This window comes from Bidens hawaiensis, unplaced genomic scaffold (genome assembly GCF_021521415.1).
Source record: "Bidens hawaiensis isolate Kalapana, Puna unplaced genomic scaffold, B.hawaiensis_p1.1 tig00047487_1, whole genome shotgun sequence".
NCBI lineage: Eukaryota > Viridiplantae > Streptophyta > Magnoliopsida > Asterales > Asteraceae > Bidens > Bidens hawaiensis.
Genome location: NW_027498484.1, coordinates 64,904 through 75,766, shown reverse-complemented (window position 1 = coordinate 75,766; position 10,863 = coordinate 64,904). Strand labels below are relative to the sequence as shown.

General features: G+C 35.2%; 1 protein-coding gene across 1 annotated transcript; it reads left to right on the top strand.

Annotated features, from left to right (window-relative positions):
- Window positions 1–4,109: 4,109 nt before the first annotated feature.
- On the top strand, window positions 4,110–5,116 carry LOC143597013 (uncharacterized). The gene is made up of 2 exons (XM_077075639.1): window positions 4,110–4,617; window positions 4,758–5,116. Exons 1-2 carry the CDS (start codon window positions 4,110–4,112, stop codon window positions 5,114–5,116), a joined length of 867 nt encoding a protein of 288 aa, XP_076931754.1.
- Window positions 5,117–10,863: the final 5,747 nt, after the last annotated feature.

Here is a 10,863-nt window from a genome sequence, read left to right as displayed (position 1 = left end):
TATTTTAATGAAGTGAATTGTTTTTAAGTTTAATTATTTTTACGAGTGTTTTGAATGATTACCAACTGTGGGGTACCCGAGGTATGGGGCCTTACACCTTTTCTCTCCACGATATTGTTTCTTATTGTCCCTTTCATTTTTCTTAAACACAGCATCCTTCTTGAAGGTATTTTATTTCTTTTCTTCTTCACGGGTTCTGATCAACCCATTCATCGTGTATCCAGCCAACTCCATGGCTGAATAGATAGTTTGAGGTAAAGACGATCTGACCATATTGACTTGTTTAAAAACAAGTTTAATATATATGCCTCATTACAAAATTAGCTGAGCCATCAACTGCATTCTATGCCAATGGAGATAGAAGATCACTAGGCATACTAATTTTGTAATGAAGCATATATATTAAACTTGTTTTTAAACAAGTAATTTTGTAAAACGATCAACGGTGTTTAATTCCCTATGTTATGAAAGTAAATATTTTAAAATAACATTTTCTGCTGCAAACTTTGATAAATTGACAGAATTGGTACCAACTGTGAGTCACACGCCTAGGCCCGACGGCGGGGTGTGACATTTTCATATATGTAAAACTAAATTGCGAAGTTACATATATGTAAACTAAACGGGTTCTTTGTTTATTGTGTCTTTGTAGCAAAATCAACATACTCATTGTTAAAAATAATTATTAAATAATGTAATTACATGATAAGTGCGTATAATTCTATTTGGTACGTATATGTAATCCTTTGATTTGAAACTAAAAGTAAACTCGAATTAGAATGCACATCAACAAGAAGAAATAAGATTGTTGGCTATATGAACTATATGGGTAAACAAGCAATTAACAACTACTTCATGTTGGTAACTAATCATTCTACAAAAATACAAACCAAGTAATCCAGTGCATATATGTAATGAGCTCATCATCTTGATCATCTTCATACATATATGTAACTCATTGTCTTCATCTTGTTTACATATATGTAATCGAGTTCATTATGAACATTATCTTCATCATGGTTCACCATCTTCATGCTTGGGTCATCACCTTCATTTATATGTAACTAGTTTATCACCATCTTCATCTTTATTCATCATGTTCATATTGTTAGTATGTTCCTTAAAATAAGAAACACAATATATTATAACAAAAATACATATATGTAACTAGTCACTCTATTATGACATAATAAGACCCAATTTCAACAAAATCATGATAGTTGCATAAGCATGAGGTTGAAAAATTTTGTTCTCATCAAATATATACATGATGGGTTATAGTGACGTTATACGTAAACGTGGACCTATCTAGAATGGAATTTTAGTTTTGAAGTATACACAGAACCTTCATTATCCATAGCATGTAAAATATTTAATGATAATAAGTTTATTAAAAACCAATAAAATATAACTTGTGTTGAACAGTACCCTCCGTGCCAGTAACCAAGGATAACACATGGTTAAATTTATGACAAATAAGATCCAATTCGCTAATAAAAGAAGCATTTAGAATACCTTCCCTTGTGAACAGATATATGGTAGAATAATTTTCTTCATATGAACTTGTCTTCAGAGTTATATTTTCTTCACATGAAGATCTGATGAACACATGTTGAGTGCTATCAATTTCAGCGAAACAACAATTTCAGTGAAACAAATAGATTAAATCGCAGCCATTAATGACTTGTGATGAAATTGCACAAAAATTGAAAATAATATTAGGCTATTAGCTGATGCAAACCCTAATTCGCCTAACCCCTCCTTTTCAATAATCAAGTCGGATTAACCACGGTCAAAGAATATTGGCCAGGGATTGGGACTTTGAGAATTGCATGTAGGCTAGAATTAAACAAAGAGTGATTTATCAATTATGATAATTGAGGAAAACTAATTTCATAATTAGTGGGGTTCACATTTATTTAAATGCCCTTTAAATAAAAATAAAATAAAAAGAATTCTTAATTATGTGATTGGTTGAAACTAGTTTTCATAGTTTTTAAGTTTAGGAGTGGTTCTCATTTGAACCCTCCCCTATATATATATATATATATATATATATATATATATATATATATATATATATATATATATATATCTGTGTGTGTGTGTGTGTATGTATATATATATATATATGGCTACTTATCATTTATCCATTTGCCTATTATTCCATATATTGTCTTATATTTATAACCTTGGAATGATTTATATATATCGTTTATTAAAACTTGAACTTACTCAGCTCAAGCTGACTTTGTGTGTATGTTAGCTTGATTTTCAGGTTAAGTGATAGAGATTATCGATTGGACGTGCTGGAAACTACTCGGACGGTTGAAGGCATTTCTGGTCGAGAACTTTTAAATAAAAAGAATTTCTATTTTATTTTGTTTTGTTTTGTTTTGTTTTGGGCACATATCCCCGGTTTTGGGGTTTTTACTACTTGACATTTTCCGCTACTGGTTACTCTAAACCATTTTAATGAAATGAATGTTTTTATTTCATATTTAACTTTGGGCACCTTTTCCGAGTTTTTGGGGAATATTAATACTTATTACTCCACTTTTTAATTATTTTGACTGGTTTTAATAAACGAATTTCTTTGGTTTCAAATTTTTGAGAATTTTGGTTATGATTACCGACTGTAGGATTCCCGGGCTCGGGGTCTTACACAACATCACCCAACAACACCAATTCCATGGCTATGAAGATGAAGATACACCGGCACACATCAACCATCTTACTCGTGTGTTCAAAACATTCAACTTGCAAGGTGCTAATGAGGATGCAATCTTCCTTTACTTGTTCCCGTTTTCACTTTCGGGTCGTGCTGCCACTTGGCTTGATTCGCATCCTGCTGAAGCATTCACTACATGGGAGGCGCTTCGCAATGAATTCATCAAGAAGTACTTTCCACCTACTAAAGCTTCTCGCCTTCGTGACCAGATCCACTCCTTTCACATGGAGCCGGATGAGCCATATTACCAAGCTTGGGAGCGCTTCCAGAATCTGCTTTCCCGTTGTTCACAACACGGGCTCACACCTTGGGCCCTTGTTGAGAAGTTTTACAATGGGCTTACTTATTAGACTCAAGCGAGGTTTGACACAGCTTCCGGGGGTAATTTGATGGACAAGAAGAATGCGACCGAGTGTAACGAGATGTTTGAAAGTTTTACGTAATCGGAATACACGAAGAAGCAACATAACGGGAATTCCAATCCCATCACCAGTACACCCTCATTTGCTCGAGGTGTGTACCAGGTTACTCTGGATACTAGTGTGGCTGTTTCTTTGGAGAATATTTCCCGAGAGTTGAAAGAGTTAAAGGCTAAAGTGGATAGGTGTGAGCTGTGTAGGGGTGGTCATGGTACGTGGAGTGTCCGTTGATGAATAATCAAGATGCTGATTTTGTGGCTGGTCAGAACTTGTTCCCTAATGCTTACAACAACAACAATCAAAACTATAACTACAACAAGAATCAAAACCAGAATCAAGAGCAAGGTAACTCGAATTGGCGCCCGGCCGGTGGGCCACCTGGGTTCCAAGCGGCCTATAACCGAAATCAAGGTCAGTATAACAGTAGAGGTTCTAATGGACAAAGTTCAGGTAATGGGCAAGATTCGAGTAGTGGTATGGGAAGGTTGGAAGAGATGATGCAGCAAATCCTTACTATAGATCAAGTTAGTCAAAAGACTCTCGCCTATCATGATCTGCTCTTGAAGAATCAACAATCGTCTCTACTCGACATGCAAAGGTCCATTGGCAATTTTGCTCAACGATTGGATGAGAGACCCCCGGGAAAATTTTCAGGTTCTACTCAGCAGAATCTAGCCGCTCAACTAAAGGCGATTACTATTCGTAGCGGCAGGGTTTTGGGTCCTGAGGTAAGAAGAGGTAAGGTTGAGGCTCAAGATAAGGAGGTGATGGATGAAGAGATCAAGATGGAAGTGCCGGGCAAAGCACTATAACACCGCACCGGTTGCACCACCAGTAGAGAAGAAGCCGATTGAAGTCCGGCCATCACCTGACCACCTGTGATTGATCACTCTCGTGTCCCGTATCCCGCTCGCTTAAAACATCAAAAATACACAAGGGAGTACAGGCACTTTCTCTACATGTTCCGACAGTTGAAGATTAATCTTCCGTTCATTGATGCCCTCCAACACATGCCGAAGTACGCGAAGTTTTTGAAGGACCTATTGAAAAGGAAGGATAGGTTAGGGAAGGTTTCATCGATTCCCCTTACTGGAAATTGTTCGGCGGTAGTGTTGAACCGCGTACCCGAGAAGTTGTCGGATCTGAGAGTGTTTACAGTTCCTTGTTTGTTTGGTAGTGACGCGATGAGCCATGCATTGGCAAATTTGGCGGCGAGTATTAATTTGATGCCATATTCTTTGTACGAGAAGTTGGAGTTGGGCGAGCTTACACCGACTCGCATGCCGCTGTCGTTGGCCGATCGTTCAGTTAAGTATCCGCGGGGTATTATAGAGAATTTGCTAGTGAAGATTGATAAGTTTGTGTTCCCGGTGGATTGTGTGGTGCTCGACAATGAGGCTGACGAGAGGGTCCCCATCATTCTTGTTCATCCGTTTTTACGAACCGCAAAGGCGCTTACCCAGATGTGTATGAGGGGAAGATCAAAATTCGGGTTGGTGATGAGAATGTTACTTATGATGTCGCGAGGTCGATGAAGCATCCGGGTGATCAAGATGACTTCAGTGGTCCATGCCACTTGGTTTATTTTATTAACTCTTTTATTACAGGTGTGGATAGCTGTTTTGACTATATATGTGGTGCGGATCTCGTGGGAAGTAATGGTGTGGTCGATTGTGACGATTTGGTTGAGGATGAGTCGTGTGAGAACGATTCAGTTTGTGATGAGTTGGTTGAGATTTTGAGTTTGCCCGAGATTATAGAGGTAAATGAGGTTAGTTGTGGTAGTCAGGCGGGTTCCATGGAGAAACCCGCTCCGTTGGAGTTGAAAGTACTCCCGTCACACTTGGAGTATGCATATCTCGATAAGGGCTCAAACCTGCCCGTTATTGTGCCCTCCAATTTGACGGAGGAAGAGAAGTCGAAGTTAACAGACGTGTTGAAGTTGAATAAGGGGGCGATTGCATGAAGACTTTCCGATATTCAAGGTATTAGCCCCACTTATTGCACGCACCAGATTTTAATGGGGGGTGAGTACAAACCGGTGGTGCAACCACAAAGACGTCTTAATCCGAATATGCAAGAGGTGGTGAAGAAGGAGGTATTGAAGTTGATGGATGCCGGGATGATCTACCCGATTTCCAATTCTCCATGGGTGAGCCCTACCCAAGTTGTTCTGAGAAGGGTGGTATGACTTTGGTGATGAATAAGAAGAATGAGCTTATCCCTTCGCGTACGGTTACCGGTTGGCGTGTGTGTATTGACTATCGGAGGTAGAATGATGCCACCCGGAAGGATCACTTCCCGTTATCATTTACTGATCAGATGCTGGAGTGTCTTGCAGGTCAGTAATTCTATTGTTTTTTTAATGGTTTTTCGGGATATTTTTCAAATTCCCATTGCACCGGAAGACCAAGAGAAGACGACTTTTACACGCCCATATGGCACGTTTGCATACCGTCGTATGTCGTTTGAACTATGTAATGCTCCGGCTACCTTTCTGGAACATTTAGGATTTTTCAAACCCGTATTCGTTTACGTTTAACCCGACCGGAACAATTTAGAGATCTTTAATATTAAATCAAAACAAATACTTTAATTTCATATGTTTAATTTAGACCCTTCATGTTTATTTTATTGATTATTCCTAAAATATTTCATATAAAATCCAATAAAAGACCAAACACCAAACTATAGGGGCTAATTGTGACAAAACTTGAAAACCATCCTAAGATGGCCGGAGCGCCGCGTGGCCGCCACTATCACCTCCATCGCACAGCGCTTTGGGAGACCTCCACAATCAGTTTGCGAGATCTTGTTTCCTAGTTCGTTTATGGTATAAAATTCGTTATTTTAGGCACTTTAGAGAGAAGTAAGGACCAAGTAATCATAATATAACTATAACACAACTTCTAATTCGTTTTCCCCTGCCCAAGATCAGATCTTTATGAATATTTCGCCGATTCTTTCCTTTAAATCATATTTACTTGCTTAAACGAGTGATATGTCCATTATTGATTCATTGAAGATACAAGACTTGTTCGTTGACTTTGCTTGCTTTAGGACCTTTGACTTCCATTTCTCATCAATCCTTTCACTTTCAGTGTAAGTTGTAAACATAGGAATCATTCATACCTATTCCCTAGTCAATAACCTTCAATCAATTTTTGATATAGAAGGGTATTGACTGGTCAATTGCTTTAAAACCCGATAAAGGGTAAACAGTTAACAACTTTTGCTTATTGTTTTGTCACGCTTAATCTTTAGTTCGTTTATCTTATTTATTAATCACTTGCCTTTAATCTAAGGTGAGTTTTATCATTCCCCTATTTTACTCAGTTTTCACAATGTTTTGGGAAAATATGCGTATATTATACTATATATAAATATATATATATATATATCAAAAATAGCAAACGTGCAATTGTGTGTGATTAATCAAATATATTTTTTATGTGCTTATCTGTCTTTGTATGCAATCATTTGACATATCCCCTTGGAGAGGGTTCTCATTAATGTCCACCGCCCGATTCACTTGGCAACGGTCTGATTATTATTACTTGCTAATGTTTGATTACCAACGCCCGATTCGCTTGTCAATGGTTTAATCGACAACTTATTTGCTCATGGTTTGATTTCATTACCGCGTTTATTACGTTTTGCATATTTTTCTAATTTATTATATTAACATTATTTTTTGTGCCAAAAATTGATGATAAACTCACTCAACATGTTTGTTGACAAAACTCCATTTTTTACGCATATGCAGTTGCTTGTATTGAAGACTGTAGTTGGACACGTATACAAGACTTTAGGATATAAACAAGAAAATATTATTTGAGTTTACATTCATGTATTTATATTTTTTGCTATACTTTGATATTGTGTGTATTCTTTCAATAAAATAATTAATTATATATTGTCACATTTTATATATGATAGTATCTTCGAACTGTGAGCAATCAGATCACGCCTCGGTATTTCCGTCTTAGGTTGGGGTGTGACAGATTGGTATCAGAGCCGAAGGTTATATGATAGGTCATTTGAAATGGTCCTAGACATATGTTAGGAACCCCATACGTCATTATCTGAACTGCCTTATATGCTACTTAATAAATTGTTTACAGCTTACCTAGATTAATTATTTTATTGTATGGTATCTTATTTATTTATTGCACACACACACAACTTCCGAGGTTATGCCTCACTTTCAAAATATTTTTAAATTGTCTTATTTTTGGGATATTACTTATTATTGTGGGAAATTCCTTAAGAATTCCCGTGTTTTGTTTTGTTTCTTCACCTTGAAGCATGGGCGTATGACCAATGTCGTACAACCATAACTTTAAGTGGTACCTGTAATCGGCTAAACGGTTGTGTGGTAAACATAAATGACTAAACGGTTATACTTCCAAATTGTGTTTATTAATAATTTTAAATGCTTAGTTGGGTGAAAAATCCATGGAAATCCATGGTCACTCCAACTATCCATTTCTTAAACCATTTTCAATTTGATTTTTGGGTTGGAATGTATCGTCCGGGGTGGTTCCCGAGATACACCAACTACTTGTATTTGATTCATTGATTCGATATTTAGTTGGGACGGTTAAATGCCATGTAACGCTCATGGTCCAAACAACTCCATTGACCCGATAATTCAGTAATTAGTTGGGTCAGTTAAATGCCATGTACACGCTCATATGCTTAACAACTCAATTGTTTATTACACGTTATTTGAATTGGGCCAACAAATTGCCATGGAATGCTCAATGGAGGCCAACTCACAAACTTTATGTTTTTTTATTTAGTTGGGTCATTCAAATTGCCATGAAAGCTCATGGGAGGCCAACTCATTGAACATGTTTCGTTAGTTTCTTTACGATCTCGAGCTACCATGGGAAGCCCATAGAAAGCCCAAACTAATAACATTTTACTTTTGAAATTTTTACAAAACTTTAGTTACTAAATTAAATATCTCAAAAAAATTATTCACATTATTTTAAATCTCGAATCGTCCTCGAGTCATCACTTGCACAATTCTATTTAGGTACACTTCTTTATTATCTCACCTCAACTTATCCACACAACTTACCCATCATTTTAATAAAATTTCATCCTTGGTCCTCGTAGAATGTCTTCCTTAGGAAATCATCGTAATCAACGCCGTTTACCTACATCTCGTGATTGATGTTCGACTACTAGAATCGATAAAGAGTTTGCTGCTATATTTCGTTCACCAAACGACCGCCAATCTCGACAAAACTAAAATACACCGAACTAGAAATCTTATACTAACTCATATCCATTAAAATATTCTTTAAATTATATTTTTTTTAATTTTATCCATATCCTCAAACGATAAATTTCTAAGTACATTTAAATCCTTATCCTCAACTTTAAACTATAAATATTTTATTATCTCTTGTTTTTCTCAATATTATGAGGGTTTTCACAACTTATTTTCCACTTTATAAATCTTTATTATTAAAATTCAATTATTGTAAATTTTATTATTATTAAACTAAATTATGTATTATCTAAATTTAATTTCCATTTTTAAATTAAAAATTTTCCATTAATTAATTTAACGTTTATTATTAAATTGACTTTTTGATTGAACCTTCATCGTAAATATTTCAACTCCCTACTTTGATTTTTTGAAAATTTTAAACATTTTAAATGATAAATTCATAATTGTTAAAATAGTCATGGTGGTTCATGCATTTCTAGCCTCGTATTTATCTCAATTTATTATATGCTTCACTTTAATTTAGAATTTATTACTTACTCAAATTTCCACTATTGATAATTCAAATTACTTACTTCCTAATATTTAAAACGATTTTATGAAAAAGGAAAAAATCCACGAATTCCAAATTTTTAATCTAATTTAACTACATACTTTACATTTTATCTAATTCTAAAGGTTTAATTGCAATAGGACTATCTAGGTGGTTCGGGAATAACCGTTTCCCAATTTAATCTATTAACGATTTAATTCAAGTACGTATATTTTCGCATTATCATTAATATTTAAATTATTAAATATTATAATATTTTAGAATGTCTTAATTGAATTAATCTCATCTCAAAATCACAACTTGAAAAGCTATAACTTTATGTTAACATCTCTTTAAATATCATTATTTCTCAACTAACTAAACTCGACTCACCAAAATCTTCGTTTAAATTTATACTCTCGATCTTAACAATTGTTACGAATTAAACTTTTGCGCATATTATCTCATGAGTCAAGTTCCTTTATCTATCACGGTTAACTTCATATTCCACTCTTAGCTTATTCTCAATCATCATAATTCACTTCAAATGTCTGCTTCAAAAAATCCATTTAAATCTCCAAAATTTGTAACTTTCTTAATCAAAAGATATAATAGAAATCACCTGGTTTATTAATCAAATCCGAATATTTAATAAGTATCTCTTGAATTTATATTTAAAGTTATCAAAATGTTTGTTTCTTACGAAATGATGATTTTAAATATTTTATAACCCACATGATGAAAGAAATTATGCGAACCATCCGACGATAAGAGTAATTATGGCCGCGAACATAATTATCTGAGTCCTCGCATGGAAATCATAATACGTACAATTATGTGTCGTGATTTATCTGTGTAGCTTGGGTAACGGTACAAATGAAGAGATGATAAGGACATGGTGGATACGACGCTGGTACATCCTATATATAGGTGCCCTTATCGGATTGCCATTTGAAGCGTCGCTTCGGTTATTAGAAGTTCTATTATTATGATATTTTCCTTAAAAGTTTAATTTGTTTTCAAAACCACGATGTTTTGGTTTTCCTTAATTTTGGGACGAAATTCCCTAAAGTAGGGAAGACTGTAACATTTCAGATTTTTCAAACCCGTATTCGTTTACGCTTAACCCGACCGGAACTTTTTTTAGATCTTTAATATTAAATCAAAACAAATTTTTAAGTTTCAAATGTTTAATTTAGACCCTTCATGTTTATTATATTGATTATTCCTAAATTATTTCATATAAAATCCAATAAAAGACCAAACACCAAACTATAGGGGCAAATTGTGTCAAAACTTGAAAACCATCCTAAGATGGTCGGAGCTCCACGTGGCCTCCACCATCACCTCCATCGTGAAACGCTTTGGGAGACCTGCACAGTCAGTTCGCGAGATCTTGTTTCCTAGTTCGTTTATGGTATAAAATCGGTTATTTTAGGCACTTTATAGAGAAGTAAGGACCAAGTAATCATAATATAACTAAAACACAACTTCTAATTCTTTTTCCCCTGCCCAAGATCAGATCTTTATGAATATTTCGCCGATTCTTTCCTTTAAATCATATTTACTTGCTTAAATGAGTGATATGTCCATAATTGGTTCGTTTTTCCTATTTCTATATAAACACATCATAATTCCCTGCTATAAACTTTAATCTAACCCTAATACACCTCCTCCAGCCATCACCTACCTCTGGTCATCCCCAAACCCTGCGGTTTTTGCATAGTCGTTGAAGATACAAGACTTGTTCGTTGACTTTGCTTGCTTTAGGACCTTTGACTTCTATTTCTCATCAATCCTTTCACTTTCTGGGTAAGTTGTAAACATAGGAATCTTTCATACCTATTCCCTAGTCAATAACATTGAATCTATTTCTGAGATTGAAGGGTATTGACTGGTCAGTTGCTATAATTCCCGATAAAGGGTAAAATAGTCA

Bases quoted from the DNA above. Each gene is read 5' to 3' on its own strand.
- LOC143597013 (XM_077075639.1), top strand. From the start codon at position 4,110: ATGTTCCGACAGTTGAAGATTAATCTTCCGTTCATTGATGCCCTCCAA. The intron at 4,618-4,757 runs GTATGAGGGGAA...CTTTTATTACAG, and splicing joins AAAGGCGCTTACCCAGATGT to GTGTGGATAGCTGTTTTGAC.